Here is a 25,278-nt window from a genome sequence, read left to right on the forward strand (position 1 = left end):
ACAGGGCGGGCTTGATATCATAGCAAAGATGAAATGGGAAAGGCTTTCTGGAAAGAGAGTAATGTGTTTCAATACTGCAGTAGTTTTTGGCAATGAAATTCTAAACACTTGATCACATGCATAATTCCAAGTCGTGAGTCACTCCTTACAACGTTGCGTTAGCCAACAACATGCCAAGAAAAAAAAAATGAGGCAGACAACTTCAAATCCCTTCTCCTTCCATAATTCTCTGTGGACATTTCTCGTCTCGAGAATATCCATGTTCACCACAACCTCTTCTACCAATGCCAACTCCTCCAACTCCTCCAATGCCAACTCCGCCAACTCCTCCAATACCATCAACTACAATACAACTCCCCACATGACATCCTATCACCTCACACATCCTAACAAGAACCTATTGTTGAATCTCATTTCTCTCTTTCGTCATTACATTTACTCCAATGATCAAACCAAATATTTATTTTATTTCATTGTCATCAATATTCTATTCATGATTCTTGAATTAATCTTTGGAATTTATAACAATTCATTAGGATTAATATCAGATAGTGCTCACATGTTCTTTGATTGTACAGCTCTTATTATTGGTTTATATGGATCAATCATGTCGAAATGGAAATCAAATCAAATTTATTCTTATGGATATGTGAGATATGAATATTTGAGTGGATTTATTAATGGAATATTATTAGTATTTATTTCTATTTATATTTTAATTGAAAGTGTGCATCGATTGATTGATCCTCCCATTGTACATACTCAACAATTATTATTAGTGAGTATTATGGGATTTGCAGTGAACATGTATGGAGTGATATTTTATCATCAGGATCATCATTCACAACACCACCACCATCATGAGGAGGAGGATGATGAAGAAGAATCATTGATTTGGAATGAGGATGGCGATGAAAAAATACATGACGTGTCTTCGTGTCATCATCATTCACAACACCATCATTCACATCATCAATTGCAACAACACCATCATTCACACCATCATTCACATCATCATTCACAACACCATCATTCATATCTTCATTCACAACACCATCATTCACATCATCATCATCATGATGAAAATCTTTATGGTGTCTATCTTCACATGATTGCAGATGCTCTTGGTAGTATTGGTGTAATTACATCCACTCTTATTGTACAATATTTTGGATGGTATATTGCTGATCCTATTTGTTCATTGATTATTTCTGTCATGATTCTCTATACAAGTATACCATTAATTACTAACTCTAGTCGAGTTCTATTACAAAGAACACCCATCCAATACGAACATAAAATTAATGAATGTGTGAAAGAGATTTTACAATTAGAAGGAGTGGTCCAAGTGAGAAATTTACATTTTTGGGTTTTGAAATCTAATTTAAATGTTGGAAGTTGTAAAGTAATGATCACCAATCAAAGTAATGAGCAAACAATATTGAAACAAGTCACAGATATATTCAGAAATTATCGATGCGATCTTGATATGACGATTGAAGTTGAAAAAGATCCACTTCAAGTCATGTCATCTCATTCCAATGTACATTCTGTTCATCAGCAGTGAGCAAAAATCATGTTCGAGTGCACTCTATATGTTCTTGATGTGCGCACAATCCTTTGGAGTATATACTGTCAAACTTCTGCAATGACAATGAAATTGGATCAATTTATTTAGAAATGATACATTGTATTAATTGTTTGGCAACACTCGTCAAATCTCTCACCATGGAAATATCATATTCTGTCATTTGCTCCACATGGTCATCTTGAATGATGGATTGAAGTAGAGCGTCCAAATGTTGTACTTCTTCTTTCGTATATAATGACGATAGTGTTTGTTTGGATTCAACATTTAAACAAATATTGTGGAATATCTTCAATACAACAAGAGCAAGTGCCACTGTTGATCGTTCGAGAACGTCAATTAATTTCTCAATAGCTCCTCTCTCTTTTAACAATTCTAAATGAGTTCCATTCGGATCTGACGATAAATTCACTAACACTCCACACACAGCATATACAATATCCAAATTACCATGCTCAATCATAATGATTAAGGCTTCATCAATTCGTGACTTGTGCATGTACTCTCGAACTTGTGCATCTTGAGAAAGATTTCCAAAACTTCGTGTTGCTTCATACACAACGTCATTATGGTCATGAAATAAAAGAGATGAGAGAAGTGATGCTAATTTGAGTTTGTGAATAAATAGAGGAGCACTGGGAATACTAAAGGCATAAAAGGATAAATTAGTAATGCATCGTAACGTATTGAGAATTAATTCTTCACAGTCTTGTACTTTCTTTTTTTCAATAATTTCTAAAAGTCGAACGGTTGGTTTGGATTGAGCAATGAGTTTTCCTTGCTTTTCATCCATGGATATATTGGCAATGAGTCGTATCAATTTGGTCAGTAAATCTTCAGTCTCTTTCTTGACATTTTCCTTACTTGGTTTATCATCTTCTAGAGAGTATAAATCTAATAAATCTAATAGGAAGGGTATTTCTGTCTTTTCATTGAATTTTTCTTGACCCGAGTAATTCTCAAATGTTAAATTACCAAGAATGAATGTTACTCTCACTACGATTGGCATGTGTTTTCGATGTTCTCTTAATACATTGACAAGACATGATTTTAAATTTTCAATCCTTCTCATTTCATCCACACAAGTATCATCGAGTGAAAGTTTGCTCAGCACTCGTGTGGCATTGTGGATAAACTCGGAATGCGACATGAGAGCATTCATTAAAATGTGGATATTGTCAATGACATTGTATTCCAAGAATTGCTTGAACGTGCTTGATCGAGTGGCTAAATTTCTGAGAGTTGCCAAAATTTGTACAAGCAACTGTGCTTGCTTGTTCACTTTCTCAACACCTCCTGTTTTGAGTTCTCGAAGTGCAGAGGACATTAACAATGATAATTGAGAGACAATATGATGTTTCACGAGAGTTTTCTGATTGTTACTATCATAGGAAATATTTTTTAACGTTCCAATAGTAAAGAGTAAAATTTCCCAGCTCACGTGATAACTTTCAGTTGTAAACTCTTGATTCAGCAAGTGAAGGATTGGTAGTATTATCTTGTCGTCTTTGAATAACTTGTCATACTTTTCTTGTTTGCTAATCTTGAACATTATTTTACATATTTGCAGAATATGCTGTCCTATTCGAGTGACTGTTAAAATTATTGAACAAATCTTGACGGTCAGTTCTGCATTACCAATGTCCAAGAATTTAGAGAGCTTGGACACTAATACTCCTTTTCTTTCATCATCTTTTGGTGTTGGTTGTAACTTTTCTATCAACAAGTGCAGTGAGTCCATTGTATCCAATAATTGCTCTTCATTCAGCGTTTCAAGAGATGTAACGATCGAGTCAATAGAATGCCATATTTTGTCATAGGTCACAGTTTCTGAAACTTCCTCTTCTTTGCATTCATTACTACGACTACTACTCTTGCTACTTCCAGTTCGTTTGGATCCTGAAGAGGAGGGCTTCTAAGAATGAAAGTACTTTCATATTGTTGTTACTCTTTCTCAAAAACATACCTTTTTCCTCGTCCCTCCTGATGAAGAAGTGTTACTTCGAGAGGAATTATTCGAATCTTGATTGGTTTCATCACGCGTTCCCGAAGAGGATGAAGTTTTTCTATACGAAAAATCAAAATTAGAACTACTAAATGCTGAAGTGGGTCGAGTGGCATATTCATTCTCAACGAATAGCCTTCGTTCATTATCTCTCGGAGTAAACGGTCTTGAAGGCTTTAAAATACTTGCTCTGTTTGTTGTTGCAGCAATTACAGTGGAACCATTCTCCACCATACTTCGTGCTTCAGATATTACACTTTGAATGATTGAACTTCGGATGGGAAGCGGAGAGAGTTCTTGCTCTGCTGAGGGCATTTTTTTGAACAATGAAAATTGTTGTAAAATTTGCGCGGTTCATTTCAGTTTTTTCAAGAGTCTGTGTCTTTGTCAGTAGTAGGTACAATGGTCTCTTCCGAAGAAGAACCACCATCACCACTAGTAGTAGTAGTAGTACTGTTACTGTCCAATGCTCCCATAGTAGTGGTAGTCATAGTGGTAGTCGTTGTAGTAGCACTACTACTACTACTCATCGGACTGGATTCAGTCATAGAATCTACTACATGACCTTTTTCAATTCCCAATAATTTTGTAGTTTCATCATAGAGTGCCTCTTCTTCTTCATTTCTTTCTTGTTCATTGGGATCAGGTATTTTCTGTAAGAATTCACATTCATGACCAACAATGGAATGAAATACTTGTTGAACATGTTCAATCATTCCACTCTCAAATTGTAAAATATCAGCAGATGCATCATGACACATGTGAATTCTACTTTCAGGGTTGGAATGATTGGTTGTTGTTGTTGTTGTTTGTGGTGGTGGTGGTATGGATCGAATGACTTGTTTGTAAATCGTGTACAGAGAGAAGGGTAGAGGAGTGGGGAGAGTTGCTTGAGGAGGAGTCATAGTCATAGGATTGGTTGTATTCGTGGTAGTAGTAGTAGCAGTAGTAGTAGTAGTAGCACCCTCTAAAGTACTACTAGTAGTCAGATCCACACTATTATTATTCATTGTGGTAGTAGGAGTAGTATTATTATAAGTATTATTATTATTCCTCATGGTATTTTCTGCCACCATGAATGTATCATCACCATGACGACTTGTATGAATAATATTGAATAATCGTTTCACACACTCTTCCAACATGATACATGTCAATTCTTCTTGTTCAAGCATTCCACAATGATGATCTTGTGTTTCGTGATTGTCATTGCATCTTGTTTGAAGAGTAAATAAATACTTTCCACGTGGACATGTACAACTCGTATAATCCATTTGAGTTATATAAATACTAAAGCGTTGTTCATATGAATCACTATGAATAGTACTACTACAAGATGAATCTTTCTTTCTTTGAATTTTTATGGTACCAGGTGGTATAATAGCTAATGCATTCATGGATGAGAAGAGAGGTTCATCACCGACAATGACTGTCTTGATGAGACACGTGTGAGAAGAAGGAGTCGTAGTATCATTGAGGGTTGAAGTTGTAGTTGTAGTAGTATTATTGGTAGTAGTACTTGGAGTTGATGGTGTAGTAGTACTTGGTGTACTAGTTGCAGTAGTTGCAGTAGTTGCAGTAGTTGCAGTAGTTGCAGTAGTTGCAGTGGTTGCAGTAGTTGGGGTTGCAGTACTACTACAACTACTTGGAGTATTCTTGGAACAAGTCTCATCATTGAGGTTGGTCATCATTGGTGGCATGTCCTTCATGATGGTATCTCGATTCACGATCAAATGATCACAAGTAAATGTTTGAAGTCCACTCTGAATTCGAATGATTTGTTTTTCTTTGGAATAATAATTTTCTTCAATATATGGATCATCATGACTTGTGGTATTGGTGGTAGTAGTGGTGGTATTAATATCATTGGTAGTTGTAGTAGTGGTGGTATTAATATCATTGGTAGCCATAGACTGAGATGAATCATAATATTCATTTTCAATAAATTCAATAGCTTGATCACTCTGAATTCCTCTTCTCAATACATAGACACCACCAAAGACTGCACTCACACGACAAAAGGCTTGAACAAATTCACTCTGTCCATACAATGGATATAAAAAGGCTCCACCGTTTCCAAACCTTCCTAAACTAGAAATAAAATATTTGATTCGAGAAATGACTTGATGCGTGGTATAACTCGTTTGAGAATCTAATAGAGCCAGTGCATGAATAATGATAGATTTCAATTTAGAATTCTCTTCATTTCCAAGTAGTTGAGTTTTCTTTAAAAATAGATCAAAGGATTCATGTTCATATTCCTTATAGAGTTTAAAGTTGGTATTTGTTTCTTCAGACTCAATGGATGAATTTAAATCTGATGGTAATTCCATACAAAATGTAATAAATTTAACTAATCGATTCTTTTCTTTGAGAGAAATAAATTTTGTTTTAAATACTTCTCCTTTGGTAGTTGGAACAATTTGAAATAATTTTGAACCATCCATTTGAAAGTGTTGTGAATTCATGTTTACATTGCTAGTAGTAGTAGTACGTGTGTGAGGAGTGGTCGTGTTATCAATGACATTGATTGGATTTTTGAATGGATTACTTTCATGTTCCTGATCAAACATGTAAATAGAATCTAAACATCGAAATTCCAAATGACGTGCCACTCCTGACTTGATCAATAAATCAACCATTGGACCACGACAATACAATAAATGCAATCCACAGAGATCAATCATGACTTTTCTTTGAAGGGATGAATTTAAAGTATTGATCAAGAATTTAGTAGGGTCATTCAATAAATGTGGTGGTTTCAATAATGAAAATGAAGAATGGTATACAGGAGAATGTAAAGATTCATCATTCCGAGTGTGATCCTTCTCAGTGGTGGTCGTGGTCGTGGTCGTGGTGGTACTACTACTATCCAGTGGTGGACTCACATTCGAAATAAATTCAAATAATTCATTGGGATTGAGAGTACTGTATTGTGCTCCATACGATTCGTGTACATCTAAATGAAGAATTCTTTTACCAGCTCTACTCAGTGCTGCAGCAAGAATACTTTCTTCCATGCCGGTGCCAACAATAATGACGTCATAGTGAGTTTGCGGAAGGATGATATCGGACATGTTGTGAATAATTTTTTTTGATTGTTGTTGGTGGTGGTGCGTGCTGTGTACTTGTCAACGCTTTTATTGCTTGCGTGTCTTTTTTTGCTCATCCAACAGCTTTGTGTCACCAACAACAGATTTTGGCATCATACTTTGGAAGGGATTGCCCTTGTGGTTGAAAAAAGGCTGTGGAAAGAGGGTCGATGTTGGTCCAGTCATTAAGGTACGAGGTTGAGCACTTGGAGAAATGGATGCTTGTGGTGGTGGTGGTGGTGGAGGATTGATAAATTGATTGTTGTACGGATAAAAACCTCCTGCTGTATGAGGTGGAGGTATGCTGGCAGTAGTGGTTGTGGTATACATGGTTCCTCCAATCTGTGGTGGTGGTGGAGGTGGAGGAGGTGGAGGAGGTGGCCCATAAATTCCTGGTGGTGGTGGTGGTGTCGTTGTGTAGTGCAATGATGGAGGTAGAGGTGTGGGTATCACGTGAAGTGTTGCGGTAGAAGTTGTGCTGCTTGAAGTCGTTCCATGTGGGAAAGCAGACCTTGTTACTTCACCTTGTTGATGTAAAGATGGAGTCATGGCTGTCCTTCTCCATCCTCTGCTCGATGAGGTTGCAGCGGGTTGAATAGGAATGGCATGAGAGGACTTGTCTGATTTTTTAACCATGGTCGAAAGCAAAGAATGATCTTCCTTGTTGTTAGAATTTGCTCTCAAAGGAGGAGTTACAGCGCTGGTCACACCAGGATCATGATTCTTCACCAAGTGGGTTGTGCGTTTGCTGCCATTAGCATTGGAAGTAGGAGTTGTGGATGAGGAATGGTTCATAGATGTCATCTGGCCACTTTGGTTGTTATTTTCCTTGACATTATTCGTTGAATGATTCTTTCCATTGTTGCCATTCGTACAAGTAGTGGTTTGAATACCTTGTTTCAAGTTTGAGAGTCTGTTATTACAGGTTGGCATATTCCAGGAAAAATGTGCATCCATTTTTGAAGCCTCTCTCAGTCCAGAAACTGCAGCTCCCATGACCGTTGCTGGGAATTTTCGACTTGTGTGTTCACCTGCAAAAAAGATTCGATCTTGTACACTCTCGGCCAACAAATCATAATCATCACCAGTTGCACCAATTCTCACATACGAGTATGAGCCTGTACTCATTGGATCACTGTACCAATTAGTTCTTAATATCTTTTTAGGTTCAGGGAGATCTGTACTCCAATGATAAGCCTTTCTCAAATATTTCATAACCTTGGATTTGATCAACTCTAAATTATTGGCATCATTCTCCAACTCAAATGCTGATTTTCCAGCCACTAGTCCGCACAGTAATGGTTTTTTTGTGAGAGGATATAAATTCCAAAACAAGTAACAAAATCCTCGCTCGTTAGGGTTCTCATGGGTTAATCCAAAGAAAAAGTGAGACTTTTCCCAAAATTCATAATCAAATTCTAAAATAATTTTGTTCAATAATCCAAAACCTAGCTTGTGAATCGCTTGACTTTTCCATTCTGGTAATGGTGGATTAAAATTGAACATATTCGATGGAGATTTTCCCTGTAGAACTCCTAATGGCACAGTTACCAAAACTGCATCACATCGATATGTAAATTTTAGATCTGATCGTGATTGTTTTTCTGGTTTGTATGGTTTGCATTCTCCAATTGGATTAGAATTAGTATTTTCAAACTTGGGAGTAGTAATTGCTTTTACCAAGATAAAGTCAGGGTTTGAATAGTCAATTTCAGTAACCATATGATTAAAATGAATGTGATGCTCCAACTGTTGAGAATCATTACAGAGAATGTCAATCATCTTGGAAAATCCTTCTTTCACAAAAGAATGATCTCCACCTAGTTCGTAAATGTCATCTTGGTCCCAATGGTAAAGTGAGGCTGACTCTACATCATGTCCAACGCCTAATAATAGTTTTCATCAGTACAAATTGCAGATTCAAATAGTCAATAGTTTCCATCTACACATTAATGAACCTACCATAATCTAAATTTGCTGCATGCCAATGTAATACCTCTTTCATTGTTTTTCGTTCTTCCTCAGGAACCTGGCTAACATAATAATCAATCATCTTATCAAGTGCATATCCCAATGACATGTCTGTTTTGTTCACTCGAGCTTCAAAACTTAAATCTTTTGGATGTCTATCTGAAAATCCTAAATTTGGATCTCTTCGGTACAATTCTCGTTCCTCTTCGTGTTCAGGCAATTTTAATGAGCACACCCGATCCAAAATTTCATTATAGAGATTGGTATATTTTTCATCCAAAGTCTTTGGAAGTTTCTTTCCATTGGATTGAAATAATTGATCCTCTTTTGGCATGGTTACCAAGTTGATCAGAGTTTGGTTAGCAAGGCATACAATTGGAGAAGCAGATGTGTTTGTAATGATTGAAGCACCAATATCAACAGGTGAATGATCTGACCAAGAGTAATCTGTAAACACTCGACCACCAGGTCTTCCTCGACCCTCAACCACTGTAACCTTATATCCTAGAGAAAGAAGTTTTTTTGCAGCTAAAATACCAGAGATACCAGCGCCGATAACAACAATGTTCTTGCTTTCCTTATCGGGATTTGGGGACCTTTTCAGCAATTCAAAGTGATGAGGTCTCAAACTTGTATCCAATGGCCTTGGGTACCTAGTACTACACATGTATCCATAATTAATGAATCCGTTTCTATTCAAAAATTCATATGCTACAACAATAATTTCTGATAACACTGATGGTGAAACAATGGTATTCTTCTTAATATATGAAAGATTTGGAATTTGTTCTAAAAGAGTATCACACAGGATCCATGTAGCAATATCGTTCCACCACATGAATAGAATGACATTTCTAACTGCTAAATAGTCCTCCGGAAACTCAAGGGCAAATTGAATGGGCAAATCTCTAACTTCTTCCATAGTCAATTTATCAAAAACCAGTCTGCTAAAATAGACTGCGTCTGGTAATGAATTATTGAAATCATCCGTAGTTGTAAAATCATAAAAAAGAAGAGAAGATGTTTCAGTGGAAGAGGAATTCTTTTTTTTCTTTCTTGCTGGTTTTTTCTTCTTTGCCGTTAATGACGATGATGAGCCTTTATTCTCTAATTTACCTCGTTTCTTTGAGTTTTTGGATGATGAAGCAGAAACGGATGGTTTTCGATCTCTCCTAGAGTTGCTTTCATCACCAGAACCTTCTTCCAGGTCGTTATCGTTTGAACTTTCAGAAGAATCCATTGAGGAAGTTTCAAATTCGTGTGATACTTCTTCATTGTCATCATCGTCATCATTTACAGACTTTCTGGTTCTGCTTTTCTTAGTTTTAGGCATATTGAAAGTTGTTGTTTTCCGAACACACACACCAACTGAAAAGGAGGTATTTTTTATGGACCAATCATTGAACGAGTGCGCTTTGACTTTACAATACCATGCTGTTTTTGATGTAATGCGTCAGTTCATGCATCTATTCTCACCAAACTTTAATGTGGAGAGCTTTAACATTTGAAACATGTTTTGTGATTCTTGTATCTAAAACAGCAAGCCAGAGGTACTTCATCAATTTTTCAATCATCATATCGAAATGAACAACAAAAAATAAACCCTACCATGTCTGAGCAAGTACGTATTTTTCATTTTTGACCATGATGGACTCACGAAAACCCGATGCTTGTTTGGCGATACCAAATTTTATGATTTACTATTGCATACCCGTCATTACAGACTTACCGTACCGGATTGTCGTTCTTAAAGTACGTCCAATTGAATTCTTATTTCTTGAGACGTGTTATCAAGGATCCAAAAGTAAGAAAAGTTGAAATGAGAAAAGCTAACGCTTTCAAGGACGCAGTTTTTGAAAGGGTTGAAGGAGATGCTGAAACTCCAATAGAAGGTATGTAGAGAATGAATTCTTTTAAAAGAATTTTACAAAAACAATAATCAAATTCAACCATGACTAAAATTTAATCATCATCACAACACTACTTTTTTAATATCATCATCAGACCTTCCAAGACAAATTCATCAGCTGAAGTAAAATTCTTAGAGCGGTTTTTGTTGTACATACGGGACAATAAAAGATGTTTATTTAAAAAGAAGGAGCAAAGATATTGGCATCTTCGTTGAGTTTTGTTTCCTGCTCAAACCCGGCTTGATTTGTATCCTCGATTTCATTTTCAAAATCATCAAAGTCATCCAGATCACCAACATCTTCTTCGACTGTTGTTATTGGATTGGGCTGTTCCTGTATGGCATCGGTTGATGGCTGGGGAGTTGATACTTTCCTATTCTCTCCCAAGGTTTGGATGTTGTTCTTCTTGGTTACACCCTTCTTGGGCTCTGTTATCGTGGTAGAGGCTTTTGACGTTTTCGTAACTTGCTTTGGTTGACTTGGACTACTCACACTCTTCTTATTGCTTGTACTCGACGAAGAACTACCTGGAGCATTGGATGATGTAATAGGTGTTGCTGTTGCAAACATGTTTGAATCTCCTCCAGCAGGTGAGGAAGAGCTGTTTGTTGGTGTTGGGATTGGACTCACATTAATCATGTGCTGATCTAATTTGTTTTGTTTAAGGATCATATTGACGCTCCTAATGTCCTTGTCTCTCTTTTCCAAAATGCTTCGTAATTCTGTATTTTCCTGAGAAAACTTTTTCACTTCTTGCTTCGATTGGTAGGCAATCATTTTCGCTTTCTTTTCAATAGTTTCTCTTGCTCGCTTTAAAACTACAACCTCTTTAGAAAGTTTTTCGTTCATTTGGTTCAGGTCTTCCACTTGTTTGGAGAGTTCATCAATTTTAGCGACCCCATCCTCACTTAAATTCTTTCGTCGTAGAATGGATTCAAGATTTTTGGCCTTTTGTTCATGGACTGATAGCATTTTGTTCTTTTGATTCACTTGCTCTTCAAGTTCTTTACATTTCTCTTTCAGCTTTTCAATTTTGCCATTTAGAAACTTGGATTCATTCTTCATTAAATCCATGGCTTTATCTTGAACTCCGGTGTTTTCAAGAGCCTTGCTTTGCTCTCTTTGTATTACTTTTAAGCCCTTATTTTCTTCTCTGACCTCATCTAATTGTTGTTTCAATTCCTTGACCTTATTCTCCAAAGCTTTAATTCTCTCGGGGTTTCCTTCGCTAAACAATTGTTTGTGCAATCTTTCAATGGTTTTCTTGTCTATTTCGTGTTGTTTTCGCAGTACCTTAAGTTCTTGTTCATTTCCTACCAAGACAGTCTTTACAGTAGGTTTGGGCTTTGGTAGATTTACTCCTTTTTGAATCAGCTGTTCATCAACGATTTGGTTTAATTGGAACAATTGTTCTTTTAAATTTTGGTTAGATTTTTTCAGTTTGGTGATTATTTTCTCGTCATGTTTGATTCTCTTCTTCAAATCTTGAACTTGTTGACTGTCTGAAGAGTCAACAGAAATGTCTATTGTTGGATGTTTATCTTCCTCCTCATGTTCTTCTTTGTTCTCTTCTTGAAAAGAATCGTCAAAGGACTCTCCGAAAGATTCGTTGATTGCCGAAGAAGATGGCTGTTGATTATTCTTTTGATTATTTACAAGAACCCTAACCCGATCATCTACAAGTACGTTTTCATTGTTGTAGTCGGTTTTTTCAACTTCATACTTTTCCATATACGTTACTTGAGAGTTGGTTTGTGGTCGTGAAGAGAATTGAGGAAGAATTTTTGAGCTCTTATTGGAAGGAGGTCGCTGATTGTTCACGACTGCCTTTGAAGGAGATGATGATTCCTCTACATTGCCATCATGATCATGTTCTTCATCATCAGAGTAATTGAAAACATCAAAGCCCTCCTCTTCGTTGTTTGCATTTTCATGATTTGGAGATAATTCAGACATTTTTTTGGCGCTATGAATTTTTTACGAACTTCACTGGCAAGTACAATTCTGGCGGGCTAATTTGGCTTGAAACTTTTCACTTTGGAGGAGGGTTGATCCGTTCAGGTCAATACTTTCTGATCAGTGTTGTGTCAAAATTGTGCCTCATCAGAAGCAAGCAACTGTTGGTAGAAATTGTTCTTCTCTCGAAAGGTGTGTTAAGCTCATGGAGATCAAAAATAGACAAAAAAAATGTTGTCTTCCGGCATGGTTGGTGAAAAAGGCATGACTTCTTCAGCATCAGGAGTGTTCGATAGTTATAACGATTCAATGTTGTCTTCCGAGAAGGGTGCGTATTTGTTATCATCATGATCGTGATATTTAATTTGGCAATCATGTGAATTTTGTAAAAACGCGTCATGATCGGCTACTCGTGATGATGCTCCTTCAATATATAACATTCAATATCTCATCAATATAATATCTCATCACAATAATAGGTGTTGCTGTGGTTGGAAGTTCAAATGTTGATCTCACCTATGTAAGTCTTTTATATTGACATTGTATTTGATGAATATTTTCTACGTGTCTCTCTATGCGATCCAACTATTAACTCTCTATTGTTGGATGACTTATTTTCAATTCAACATGATAATATTGAAATTTAATATCATGATGATCATCGCTAACTAGAGAGTTCCGAGATTCCCCAAATTAGGAGAAACACTCTCTGCTCTCTCATATGAACAACATTTTGGTGGAAAAGGAGCCAATCAAGCATTTTGTATCTCCAAGTTATCATCCAAGGAACCACGTGTTGTATTTGTTTCAGTGGTTGGAAATGATTCTTATGGAATTGAAATGAAACAATATTACAGGGAGAATCATTTCTTTAATGTTGATAAAAATATTCATACAGCACAACCTCTCCATGGACAAGGTACAACATCAACAACCACAACCACAACAACCACGGATAGCTCCACTTCAACCAATACTAGTGGTGGTAGTGGTAGCAACAATAGTAGTACTACTACTAGCAACAACATTCCAACCGGTCAAGCACTTATTTTTGTTGAAAATGAATCTGGAAATAATTCAATTGTTCTCATTGGAGGTTCTAATGATTTATTTAGTATTGAAATGGTTGAAAAATCATGGGATGATATTTCTCAATGTCGAGTGGTGGTGTGCCAAAATGAAACACCTCTTCCTACTACTTATTACACATTGAAAAGAGCAAAACAAGAAGGGATTATTACAATATTCAATGTTGCACCTGCTTTGAATATGTTGAATTTACCTGAATCTTTTAGTGATCTACCAAAATATGTAGATTATTTAATTTGTAATGAAAGTGAAGCACCTATTGTGATTGGAAAGAATGATATGAGCACAGATTTTGTTCAACAAGATTCTCTCATTGAAGGAATGTGTCGAGAAATTCAAGAAAAATTAAACATTCCAAATGTGATCATTACTTTGGGTGAAAAGGGTTGTGCAGCCTTGTATTCCTACCAGAGCGATAGTAATACTAGTACAACAACAGATCAAGAGAGAAATGTTGAAATGATGACTACTACTACTAGTACTACTACTACAACATCCAATGATACTTTACAATTCATTCATGTGAAAGGTAAAAAAGTGGATCATGTCGTAGATACAACTGGAGCAGGAGATGCTTGGGTGGGATCTTTTGCCTATTTCATTTCATGTGATATTCCAATACCAGATTCCATGGAATTGTCTAATTTTATTGCATCCATTACGGTACAACATGCAGGTGCTCAATTATCTTACAACTCACTTTCTCAAGCCACCATTTTAGATAAATTGTAGGGTATACAATAATGAACAAAACGTTTGAGTTTCGAATGTATATTGAATTAAATATTTAATTGACACAAGTGGAATCTTGAGTCTTTAGAATTTATTTTAGAAACAATTCTTCTTCTTTTTGGAATTTTTCAAAGTTCAAAAAAAATGCCTCCCAAACGAAATCATGCTGCATCCAATTCTTCTTCACGTCGGAATCGAAATCATCAGAGCGATGACAATGATGGCGAGGATCACCACAACGACTACTACTCGGACGAACAACAACAAATACAAGCTAATTTTGCACCTCCTCCGATAAACCGATTCTCTCACGCCGTTCAACAACAAGCCTCTTCTCAACCCAATAATAATAACGGCAATTTCGGAGGAACATCAGCAGCACAAAGTCTTCATTCAAATCCGCAATGGTGTGCCTTTAAAATTGGAGATAAATCTGAAAGTGATGTCGAAAGAGTCATGATTGCCTATTTAGAAAAATATCATTTACAAGATATTCGTGATATTTTGTGTCCTCCTCTCACTCTTACCAATGACGATACCATCCATTATAGTGTATTTATAGATGTTCTTCATTTCATGTCTGCAAACATTGAAATTGGATCTCTTTTAATATCATATCCATTTGAATTAATTCCAATATTTGAAAGGGCCTTAATCAAAGCTCAACAACGATATATTGAAAAACAAGAAGTGATGAAAGATCAATTTAAACTTAAGTTACTGGTTCATGTTCGTTTGCATACTCTTCCACAATGTAGTGAAGTAACAAAAACATCAGTGAGTTCAGTGAGAAGTTGTGATGCCAATCGATTGATCTCAGTGAGTGGAACTGTCATTAAAACAGGTCCAATTAAAATGTTAGAATTCAAAAAGGTCTATGTTTGTAGAAAATGTAAAAAACCATTTGAAATTGTGGCAGATCGAGAACAATATAATACCATTGTAAAACCAACACAATGTCCAGTTGAAGATTGTGGTGGAAAATCATTCATCTCTCGAGATGAAGAGATTGTATGTAGAGATTATCAAGAAATTAAGATTCAAGACAAAATTTCACAACTTCATGTTGGAAGTATTCCAAGATCCATTCTAGTAGTTTTAGAAGATGATTTGGTAGATGTTGTAAAAGCAGGAGATGATATTATTATTACAGGTATGTTGTTGTGTGTGTCATGGTATGTTGAAATTTCAACTCATTCACTTGGGATTCATGTTGGATCAATATGAATCGTTGTGTGTTTGTCAAAATCATTCATCGAACCTTGATGATTGGTATTATTCGCACCTGTTATATCATGATGGACAACTCTTTCTCTCCCTTTCTCCCTGAATTCACACAACACACATGCGCGCACAGGTGTTCCCTATCGTCGATGGAAAACCCTCAAAAATGATGTTCGTTGTTCCATTGATATGGCCATTTGGTGCAATCATATTCGAATCAGTAATGAAAAGAAGAGTAGTGCCATGAATGTGACCGAGGAGATTAAATCTGAATTTAAACATTTTTGGCAAGAACATCATCAACAACCATTGACTGGTAGAAATTTAATCTTGAAGAGCATGTGTCCACAATTGTATGGATTGTATTTTGTGAAATTGGCTGTGGCATTGACCATTATTGGAGGAGTACCCATGAAGAAGAACAACACTCGAATTAGAGGAGAATCTCATTTACTGATTGTTGGTGATCCTGGAACTGGAAAGAGTCAATTCTTGAAATATGCTTCGAAATTGAGTCCTCGTTATGTCATGACGAATGGTATTGGAACCACAAGTGCTGGATTGACTGTCATGGCTACCAAAGAATCGGGTGGTGATTGGACTTTGGAAGCAGGTAAGTGATCTATGAGTGGGAACCAATCGTGTTGTTGTTGCATATTATTTTTCATATTCACTGTTGTCAATGCATATATGACTTTTGAATCAATCCTGGATGGATGTACATGCATGACCTTAAAATCTTTTTCATCAATGTGGTGATCACCCTACCTCATACCCAACCACACAACAACATCATACTCCACACACATTCACACACCCATACACACACCCATACACACACCCCATACATACACCCCATACACACACCCATACACATACACCCCCACAGGTGCACTCGTTCTCGCTGATGGAGGAGTCTGTTGTATTGATGAATTTGATTCCATTCGAGATCATGATCGTGCGACCATTCATGAAGCCATGGAACAACAAACGCTCAGTATTGCCAAAGCAGGTCTCGTCTGTAAACTAAACACTCGAACTACTGTACTTGCAGCATGTAATCCAAAAGGAAAGTATGATTTGGGTGCAAGTTTGAGTGTGAATTGTGCATTGGCAAGTCCATTACTCTCTCGTTTTGATATTGTGTTAGTGCTACTAGATACACAAGATGAAGAATGGGATCATCGAGTGAGTTCTTTTATTTTAAATGAACAAGAAATGGAAGAAGAAGACTCTCAATTATGGTCTTTTGATAAATTGAGAGCATACATTTCATTTGTGAAATCAGAATTTCATCCTCAATTAACACCTGAAAGTGGACGTATTTTAACTGAATATTATCGATTGCAACGAAGAGCAGATCGAAGAGTAGCAGCACGTACCACCATTCGTTTATTAGAAAGTTTAGTTCGACTTGCTCAAGCTCATGCACGTCTCATGTGTCGTCATGAAGTGACTGTACAAGATGCAATCATGTCGGTATTGACTGTGGACATTTCATCCAATACATCCTCTCTATTGAATGTAGAGTCTGTATTGCATTCCAATTTTCCATTGAATCCTGATTCTGATTATTCGAATTATATTCCATTGGTGTTGTACAAGTTGGGAATTGTTTCTCAAGTTCAATCTGCAGCTGTATCATTGAGACCATCCATGATCATGGGTGGTGATTTGAATTTTGCAATTCAAAAAACGAGTCATGATGAAAATGATGAAAATGACAATAATGATGATCACAACACCATATCAAGACCAGGTCGTACTACAAGTAGTAGTAGTAGTAGTAGTGAAAAGAACTCGTTGAAAAAACAAACCAAGGATGCTGTTGCTGCTACTGTCACAAGAGAATTACTCATTGATGATGATGAAGAGAGTAATGTCTTTGATTTTCAAGAGGATGATACTCATCATGAGGATCAACATTCAGTGAGAAGAACACCTCTTCGACATGCAACAATATCCACAACACACAAGAGAACATTGAACTCTATGAATGATGATACTGAAGGCTATGATGAAAAATATTCAATGAATGAAGAGAGTGTTGAGGATGAACAACATGTTCAACCTCAACTAAAAAAGAAGAAACAACTCATTAGTTCTGAAGAATTGGATCATGCAGAAAGAGACATTCAAAAAACACCTTCCTTGTCCAATAGTGTTGAAATTCATTTTCGACAACATTTCGAACAGAAACAACGAGTCATGAGAAGATTGGAATTTAACAAGAATGATGATACAAACTCGACCATAGCGATGGACACTAGTAATGATTTCGAAGTGAGACATGGTGGCAGCGGTATGGAGCGAACACATGAGGTTCAACATGTGAACACTACTACATGTGCCATACCTCAACAAGTATTACCTCAACATGGAACCACTCTGCCTCCACTGCAAACACAACTCCGCCAAACGAGCAACAAGACTTCATTACTTCAACAACCTCCACAGAATGCAACAAGCAATGTTCCCTTAACTGGAATACAAGCTCAACGAGGGTCAAAATCTCTCTTACCAATAACATCAAAACAAAACATTGTATCATCAGCATCAACCACAGACTCCAACCAAAATACAGCAGCAACATCAGGTACAACCACTACTACTACTACTACTGAAATATCCACCATTGCCACCAGCACCACTACCATTGAAAATACTTCCGCAGCACCAACCAAACGACGAGGCTTTCTTTCCACCCTTCTTTCTAAGGGAGCCCCTCCAACCTCCAATCCCACTGTATCTGCGACTAAAACTGCCCAACTAACCTCCACTGTTGATAGCAACTCTCGGCATCAACAAGATCAGAACATTGGAGAAACATCTTTTGAATTCCCATCATTGTTACTGGGAGAGATGGATGAAGGCCTCTCGTTGTCAACTCCAGAGAAACCAACGAAAGCTGCAAGCAAAAGAATGATTGAAGACAATGACGATGAGTTGGACAACTTGATTTAATGAACTCGATTGTATTTGTCAATGATTTAATTGTAAAATTTTTAGTGCATCATCTGTAAAATGCAATAACCACTTGTCCTCACCCAGCCATTTCAGCTGTTTGATCATGCCATGTACTCTTATTGGATGAATGGAATGTTGAAAAGATTCATTTGTGATGACAATGGTCGATTGTTGTGTTGTGCTGTCGAAATCGCTGAAAGCAACGGTGTTGTCGAAAACTGAAAGCGAGACCATTGTTTTTTCTTGGCTAGAAACCTTGTAACAGACAACAATTTCGTCTCTTTGGCAGTCAAAAACAAAGAAAGCATGTCGGTCTTTGATAAGAGCTTTCTTGTTTGAAAACGGTGTTATTGAAATTGTGTGAGCTGTGCTCCATCCCTTGCTTGGAGTACTTTCTGAATTGGGAAACAGCAATGGTCTAACTCTCCCAAATGATACATGTCCTTGGTCTATGGTAATCCTAATATATGAAACTTGATGATCGCAGATGAGAAACAGTAACTCAGTAGTCGAGTCATAATTTACAGATTGTATCTTTTTGACAGTAGCATCGACTTGTTTTTGGCGCTGCAAGCTTGCAGATGAGTTTACAATTTTGAAAGATGACACAAGTCCACTGCAAGTGACGACGAGTTGTGGTGGAGCAATCCAATTTTCAGTTACTTACTGATCGCTTGACATGAAGAATAGGTTCTTATCATTAGTAGAGAAACAAAATGAATAAATAGAGGTAAAAACAAAATATTCTAGATCAATCACAGATTTAACAACACTAGATCCATCAAGGTTCAAAGCTGTAAGTCGTGGAATTCGAGAATCTACAATCTAGTATTATTAAATTATTAACATTTGTATCATATTTGAACTTATCAGCTTACCATTAATTGTGCGTCTAAAACGCGTGTCAATAGTTTTCCATTTGCTAAATTTTTCTTTTCCAACCCTAAAGACTTTGTGTCTAAGACTCTCTTATTAATAATATTACATGACGAAAGTTCCATCTGATAAATTACATCGTCTGTACATAGATTGAACCATCCATTATCACCTATATAGATGTCATTGATATTTTTAATTTTAGGAGTGCATTCCAATTCATACAGCGAATGATGCATACTCTCATTAGAAAGGCTGTCAATTTCATCGTCTTCATTAGGTTTGGCCTTCTTTGTTCTTCTAGCCTCTTCTTCATGTTCAACCTTAACCGACACTGGATGAGCATGACTGATTATAATTGACTCCTCTTCGGGTAAGATATCCTTAAATTTTTTTTTAAGGAGAATCAAAATGTTTTTCTTAGATGTTTCATAGTTGCACCAAGTCAACTGATTTTTTTCATTGTAAATTTTCTTAATTCGATTATGATAGTCTCCCTCTTGAATTTGAAGTTGCTCAATCATTTGAGTGATAGACTTCATGATACGTTCGTATTCTCCAACGTTGTTGCTGATTTGAATCATTTAGGCTTGTTCAATATCTATTATAATATCAACCTACAGTGCAATATGAAATGTTAATTGCAATTGCCTCAATAAAGATAAACAATATTTCACATCAGTGTGCTGCTGTAAAATACTGTTTATCAGAAATTGCGAGATGTAATCATCAGCTTTGTAGAGTTGATCTTGTTCAATGCAGCCTATAAAGTAAGCGAGATCAAACTCGTTCCTGCTTTCTCTTTCAAAGCTTGGCATAGTGAGCGAATTTTTGAAATGATGAAGTAATAATTACCATCGGAGTGATTCATCAAGTCCTCTCTGTTGCAAGTACTCGCGCACAAAATTATCCATAAATTCTACAAACGAAGCATCTTGTTCTATTTTCTTGGCCAACTTGGTTCCGAGAGGCAAGAATTTATGAGGTGAATCTCCCAAGCTGCTATCACAATCGCTACAACTCTCACTGCTACTACTATCATCACCAGGCGTTGTTGAGAACATTTTTTTCTTAATCATCGCTCTCGAGCGCGTTGCACTGCTTTACAAACTTGATGATAAACCACTGTGTCACACACTCAATTTCGTAAAGACTTAATAATTTTGTAAAGATGAACTTGATCAGTTTTAATAAGTTACTCCTTCTTGGCATTCTTCTTTGCTTGCAAACGCTTCATGAGACTAGAAAGGAATCCCTTCATTTGTTTCATGACAAGGCTTTCAGGAACAAGTGAAATCAAAGAAACAACCAAATCATGTGGCCAATAAGTCGAAGTCAAACCATATTCAATACCAATTGGACATCCAATCTTGTCTACTGTTTGTTTAGCATAAGTAATTGCTTCTGGCATCAAGAGAGAAGCCTTCTTAATCATAGTCATTTCTGATTTCACCCACATAGGAGAAAGACCATAGACTTGCATCTTTGGAACTTCATATTTGAGAGCAAGACCGAAAGCGTTAATGAATGATTTAGTAGCAGCATAGACAGCCATCAATGGAGTTGGGAATTTTGCAGTATAACTTGAAAGATTCAAAATAGTACCATTGGCACTCATGAATGGTAACACTGCCCGAGTAACACTCACAACTGAATGAATATTGACCTTAATGAGTCGATCAAAATCACCTTCAGGTTGTTCCAAGAATGGGAAAGGACAATTATCAGTATTATTGACACCAACATTGTTTACCAAGACATCAATTTGTCTTTGAGTTCCGATAGCAGTGGTCAAGGCTTGTTTGATGTCATCACGTGAGGCGCTCTCAAAATCAATAATAACAATTTCAACTTGATTCTTGTATTTGGATTCAAGAGCTTGCTTCAATAAATCAGCCTTGCTTTGACTTCGGACTGCCATGATGATGTTTGCTCCACGTTTGCTGAATTCATGAGCAAAGCCTTCCCCGATGCCAGCAGTAGCACCAGTGATGAGAACCCATTTGTTCTTATAATTGGCAGAGTTCTTATAGATGAAGTGTGCATAAATAAAAGAAACAACTCTCTTGAGAATGATCAATCCAAGAATCACACCCAAACCATAAACCACGCAAGACAATCCTCCACAACACGATGAGGATGCCACAGGGGCAGACACGTTTGTCATTTTTTCTTCTTCAAAAATTGTCCATGAACGTTCAAAATTTCCGAAATGATCGAGTTACCAAGGGGACAACACAGGGTGACCCTGTGTTGTTTTGTAACCATTAAGCATGCAAAACTTTGAATAAAGTTAAGGAGAACTATCCGATTAGAATCAAAGATTATTGAGCATCAATGCTATTTCGGAAAAGATTCAGCAAAAAAAAATGATGAATTCGTTCGACTCCTCCATCAACCAACTCCTCAAATCTACAACTCCAAACCATCGTGGTTCTTTTGTAGTAGTACTGCTTCTAATGCTCTTTCTTACCATACAATTACTGCTACTTTCACCATTACAAGCAACCACCACTAACTATAATAGTCCCACTTTAACGCATCTCCGAATAGAACAAGACAATTCTTCACCAGCGAATAATAATTCAAACAATTCAGAGGATCCAAGTTATGAATATCCAATATGGATTCCATGGGTTTTGTGCGGCTCACTGTTTTTCATAATATTCACAATTTCTACAGTTGTGATTTGTTTATTTGCTTCAAAAAAAGAGAGAGGATTGATTTATATGATTATTTCTATATTTGGAGTTTCCATTGTTGCATTTTGTTTATTTGTTATTCCAGTTGATATTTTCAATGTGTCACACACCTTTGATCCTCGAGAAAATTCTCTAGCTATTAAGATCATTTATTATTCATGTTATCTAATTCTATTGATATTTGGATCTGTGATTATACCGTTTGCTTATTTTTGGTATGAAGAAAATCCAAGACTTGGAGATCAAGACGATGATACAGATGATAAGTATTCTCTCACAACATCGTCAAAAGCTACAACTAGAAATGAATGTGGTTGGAGATTGTTTCATACCATGAAATACACCATATTTACCATTGTTGCAGGTATTTTAATCATTATAATTGGTCTAGTATTGTCAGCAGTGAGTGGAAGAGCGAATGATAAGCATGATATTACCGATTGGCTACGACAATTAGTTGATGTTGAACATTTCGGTGATCGAGCAATTAGATTCATCATTGGTAGTCTTGCAGTAATTGGATGTATTGGATTTAATATTTACACTGCCTATGGCCTTTCAGCACTTCCCATAGGATTTATGAAAAGGAAACATATTACCTACAAGGATGAAGATTCTGTGAATTCGAGAGTGGATGAAATCGATGAAGAAATTGATTTACTTCAAAAAAAGTATAAAATGAAAGGTACATCCATGAGTAGAACAGATCAAAAGAAATATGATCAATTGAGAGACGAGAAAACGGAACTCACCAATGTATCCATAAGAATTGAGAGATCCAAGAAGAGTTTTATTGCAAAAATAGAGCCATGTATTTATCCATTTAAGGCATTTTTAGGATTTATTTTATTGGTGGTAAGTTTATTTTTGAAAGAAAATGGACCTAATTCATTCACTTGAAAACGTGCTATTTTTCTACGCCTAATTCATGATATTCCAAATTGAATAGATTGTTCTCTTCTTAATGGTTTCCTTAATTATTAATTTAATCTATAGAACTGTGAAAAGCAAGTGTGGAATTTCTTGCGGTTTTGTTACTGAAGAGAATTGTAATTTCAATCCTCTTGATCTATTATTAACCTACAGCTCTATCATCTTTCCAATTGATTACATTATTTTAGGATTTATTATTATTCTCTTTTTATTGGCGAGTATGACTGCACTCTCTACTATTGGACTTCGTATTCTTTGTATCAAATTATACAAATTGAAGTTGAGATCAACTCTTCCACAAGGTCTCTTAACAAGTTGTATATTTCTCATGTTTATAATGCTTTGTACTTCATTCATGTTACCAAGTTTTGCTCCAATTTACACAACTTTTGGATCACAAAGATTTCAAGATCCAGTAACAAGAGAATGGAAACAGTGTGCTCTTTCAGCCTTTAACAATACAAATATGAATACAACTTTATGGAGTGTCGAGATTGTGTCAATTCCTTCTTTACACCAAGAGGATAGTAGAGAATTCTTGTTGTTGGAGAACAACACGAACTCGGGAAATTTTACCAATTCAACAAGACCATGTTTCATGTCAGAATTGTCACAAAATGTGAACAGTATGAGTGTGGGCATTCCAGTGTTCAGTATCATTTTTTATTTTGAAAATTGGTTGTTCATTTTGTGCTTTGTGATTGGATTTTTTGTTTCCATCTTTAGAAAAGCACCCTCTTTTGAAGAAGAGGACACTTATGATCAGGACGAAGAGATTATGAAACGACCACTACGAGGACGGTCCTACAAATCGTACGCCAATCATTCTGATAGTGATTCGACTCGATCATTACAATCCTATCGAGCAATCAATTAATTGACAATATACATTGATGACAAATACAATTAAAACTAAAATCTTTTGGAGCATGGAGTTTATTGCTTACTCGAATACAGCGTTTTAGAAGTCAATTCGACAGCCACCTTCTTCTTGGCTTCAATCGATAGTTTATCGAACAGGTCATACAGCTCCTCTATATTGAGTTCTTCTTCTTTGCTCTTTGACTCGTTACGTTCGTTTTCTTCCTCTGCTGGTTCGATGCGTGCTTCGGGTTTTGTTTGCTTTGTGATGCACTTGTAAATGTTGGCGAGTTTCTCTTCCCCGATTCCGTCTATCTTTGTCTTGAAGTCTCCATAGATGTATGTATCGCTACCCACTTGGGATTCTACCTTGTCAATAAGTTGACCACTGGTGTGATTGTTTGTTATCGCATCACAAAAAGCTTTCAGACTCCGATAGGACTGGTTCTTGTAATTGATACCTTCATCCCTTTGTACAGTTGTTTCTTGTAATCGAGTGCTAATGAAAGATATTCGCTGGAAGTCATTTTTCGGAGATGACCTGCTAGTTCATTTCAATTTGGTGAAAGTTTTTAGAGAAAGAATACCCACCAATGACTCTGCCGAGAAACCACTAAATTCAACTAAAAATTTTAAAGTTGCATCAAAAAATTGAATTAAATGATTTAATTAAAGCTTGCTGTCGTGTTGTTCTGCACCGCTACTGCTCGTTGGATGTGGTTGCACACTCGAGTTTGCTACTTGTTTTTCAAAAACACAATAAAACTTTTTCACGTCCTCCACTGTTTCCCATGTACCTCTAAAGCCAACTGGAATGATAAATGCATCTCCAGCTTTGAATTCATGCACACCTCCGTCCAATTCATCAATTCCGTCAGCCACCATTCTAACTTTACCACTAATTAATACACAAAATTCTTCAGCGTTTTCCCCTTGGTCAAACCACCATTTGCCTTTAGTTGAGCTCCAAACACCACAACTCTTACGGAATGATGAACGTGGATCATCTTGTCCGACTACTTACCATATGTCCACTTCTATCGGTATATAAATTATTAACCATGGCAAGTGGTTTTTGCATACTTTGAATATTATCTGGAGTGTATTCACCCTTGGTATCATGAGAGAAGGCCAAAGGGACAACATTATTCACAGGCTTCTTGTTTGAGGACATTTTTTGGCAAGTGTGTTGACGCCTTTTCTATCGGGACAAGTGAAGGTAAACGTCCAGCTTTCACTTTTTCGTTTCAAAAACTGCAACTAATGTGAGGCCTCCTAGCTCAGTTGGCAGTAGCGCTGTCCTAGTAAGACAGAGGTCTTGGGTTCGATTCCCAAGGGGGCCAAGCCAAAATATTTTTAAACTGCCCCACAA

The 25,278-nt window shown here is 36.6% G+C and overlaps 12 protein-coding genes across 12 annotated transcripts; 5 read left to right on the forward strand and 7 right to left on the reverse strand.

Annotated features, from left to right (window-relative positions):
• Positions 1-187: 187 nt before the first annotated feature.
• On the forward strand, positions 188-1,567 carry C9374_005754 (uncharacterized protein; the record flags this gene model as incomplete). The annotated part of the gene is made up of 1 exon (XM_044695539.1): positions 188-1,567. One exon carries the CDS (start codon positions 188-190, stop codon positions 1,565-1,567), a length of 1,380 nt encoding a protein of 459 aa, XP_044547641.1.
• A 103-nt stretch (positions 1,568-1,670) lies between these two features.
• On the reverse strand, positions 1,671-3,908 carry C9374_005755 (uncharacterized protein; the record flags this gene model as incomplete). Its single annotated transcript, XM_044695540.1, has 2 exons — positions 1,671-3,503; positions 3,555-3,908. The coding sequence occupies 2 exons, from the start codon at positions 3,906-3,908 to the stop codon at positions 1,671-1,673; spliced, it is 2,187 nt and encodes a 728-aa protein (XP_044547642.1).
• A 53-nt stretch (positions 3,909-3,961) lies between these two features.
• Positions 3,962-6,670, reverse strand: C9374_005756 (uncharacterized protein; the record flags this gene model as incomplete). The annotated part of the gene is made up of 1 exon (XM_044695541.1): positions 3,962-6,670. One exon carries the CDS (start codon positions 6,668-6,670, stop codon positions 3,962-3,964), a length of 2,709 nt encoding a protein of 902 aa, XP_044547643.1.
• Positions 6,671-6,733: 63 nt separating this feature from the next.
• C9374_005757 (uncharacterized protein) lies at positions 6,734-9,989 on the reverse strand (the record flags this gene model as incomplete). Its single annotated transcript, XM_044695542.1, has 2 exons — positions 6,734-8,571; positions 8,648-9,989. 2 exons carry the CDS (start codon positions 9,987-9,989, stop codon positions 6,734-6,736), a joined length of 3,180 nt encoding a protein of 1,059 aa, XP_044547644.1.
• Positions 9,990-10,265: 276 nt separating this feature from the next.
• On the forward strand, positions 10,266-10,692 carry C9374_005758 (uncharacterized protein; the record flags this gene model as incomplete). Its single annotated transcript, XM_044695543.1, has 3 exons — positions 10,266-10,277; positions 10,380-10,548; positions 10,661-10,692. 3 exons carry the CDS (start codon positions 10,266-10,268, stop codon positions 10,690-10,692), a joined length of 213 nt encoding a protein of 70 aa, XP_044547645.1.
• Positions 10,693-10,743: 51 nt separating this feature from the next.
• C9374_005759 (uncharacterized protein) lies at positions 10,744-12,522 on the reverse strand (the record flags this gene model as incomplete). Its single annotated transcript, XM_044695544.1, has 1 exon — positions 10,744-12,522. One exon carries the CDS (start codon positions 12,520-12,522, stop codon positions 10,744-10,746), a length of 1,779 nt encoding a protein of 592 aa, XP_044547646.1.
• A 231-nt stretch (positions 12,523-12,753) lies between these two features.
• Positions 12,754-14,343, forward strand: C9374_005760 (uncharacterized protein; the record flags this gene model as incomplete). The annotated part of the gene is made up of 3 exons (XM_044695546.1): positions 12,754-12,850; positions 13,002-13,042; positions 13,195-14,343. 3 exons carry the CDS (start codon positions 12,754-12,756, stop codon positions 14,341-14,343), a joined length of 1,287 nt encoding a protein of 428 aa, XP_044547647.1.
• A 144-nt stretch (positions 14,344-14,487) lies between these two features.
• C9374_005761 (uncharacterized protein) lies at positions 14,488-18,531 on the forward strand (the record flags this gene model as incomplete). Its single annotated transcript, XM_044695547.1, has 3 exons — positions 14,488-15,496; positions 15,701-16,180; positions 16,457-18,531. The coding sequence occupies 3 exons, from the start codon at positions 14,488-14,490 to the stop codon at positions 18,529-18,531; spliced, it is 3,564 nt and encodes a 1,187-aa protein (XP_044547648.1).
• Positions 18,532-18,549: 18 nt separating this feature from the next.
• On the reverse strand, positions 18,550-20,474 carry C9374_005762 (uncharacterized protein; the record flags this gene model as incomplete). The annotated part of the gene is made up of 5 exons (XM_044695548.1): positions 18,550-19,150; positions 19,202-19,359; positions 19,413-19,980; positions 20,032-20,220; positions 20,266-20,474. 5 exons carry the CDS (start codon positions 20,472-20,474, stop codon positions 18,550-18,552), a joined length of 1,725 nt encoding a protein of 574 aa, XP_044547649.1.
• A 131-nt stretch (positions 20,475-20,605) lies between these two features.
• On the reverse strand, positions 20,606-21,577 carry C9374_005763 (uncharacterized protein; the record flags this gene model as incomplete). The annotated part of the gene is made up of 1 exon (XM_044695549.1): positions 20,606-21,577. One exon carries the CDS (start codon positions 21,575-21,577, stop codon positions 20,606-20,608), a length of 972 nt encoding a protein of 323 aa, XP_044547650.1.
• Positions 21,578-21,779: 202 nt separating this feature from the next.
• Positions 21,780-23,922, forward strand: C9374_005764 (uncharacterized protein; the record flags this gene model as incomplete). The annotated part of the gene is made up of 2 exons (XM_044695550.1): positions 21,780-22,967; positions 23,062-23,922. The coding sequence occupies 2 exons, from the start codon at positions 21,780-21,782 to the stop codon at positions 23,920-23,922; spliced, it is 2,049 nt and encodes a 682-aa protein (XP_044547651.1).
• Positions 23,923-24,575: 653 nt separating this feature from the next.
• On the reverse strand, positions 24,576-25,080 carry C9374_005765 (uncharacterized protein; the record flags this gene model as incomplete). Its single annotated transcript, XM_044695551.1, has 2 exons — positions 24,576-24,887; positions 24,931-25,080. 2 exons carry the CDS (start codon positions 25,078-25,080, stop codon positions 24,576-24,578), a joined length of 462 nt encoding a protein of 153 aa, XP_044547652.1.
• Positions 25,081-25,278: the final 198 nt, after the last annotated feature.

The sequence above is a fragment of the Naegleria lovaniensis genome (genome assembly GCF_003324165.1).
Source record: "Naegleria lovaniensis strain ATCC 30569 chromosome Unknown tig025, whole genome shotgun sequence".
NCBI lineage: Eukaryota > Heterolobosea > Eutetramitea > Acrasida > Naegleriidae > Naegleria > Naegleria lovaniensis.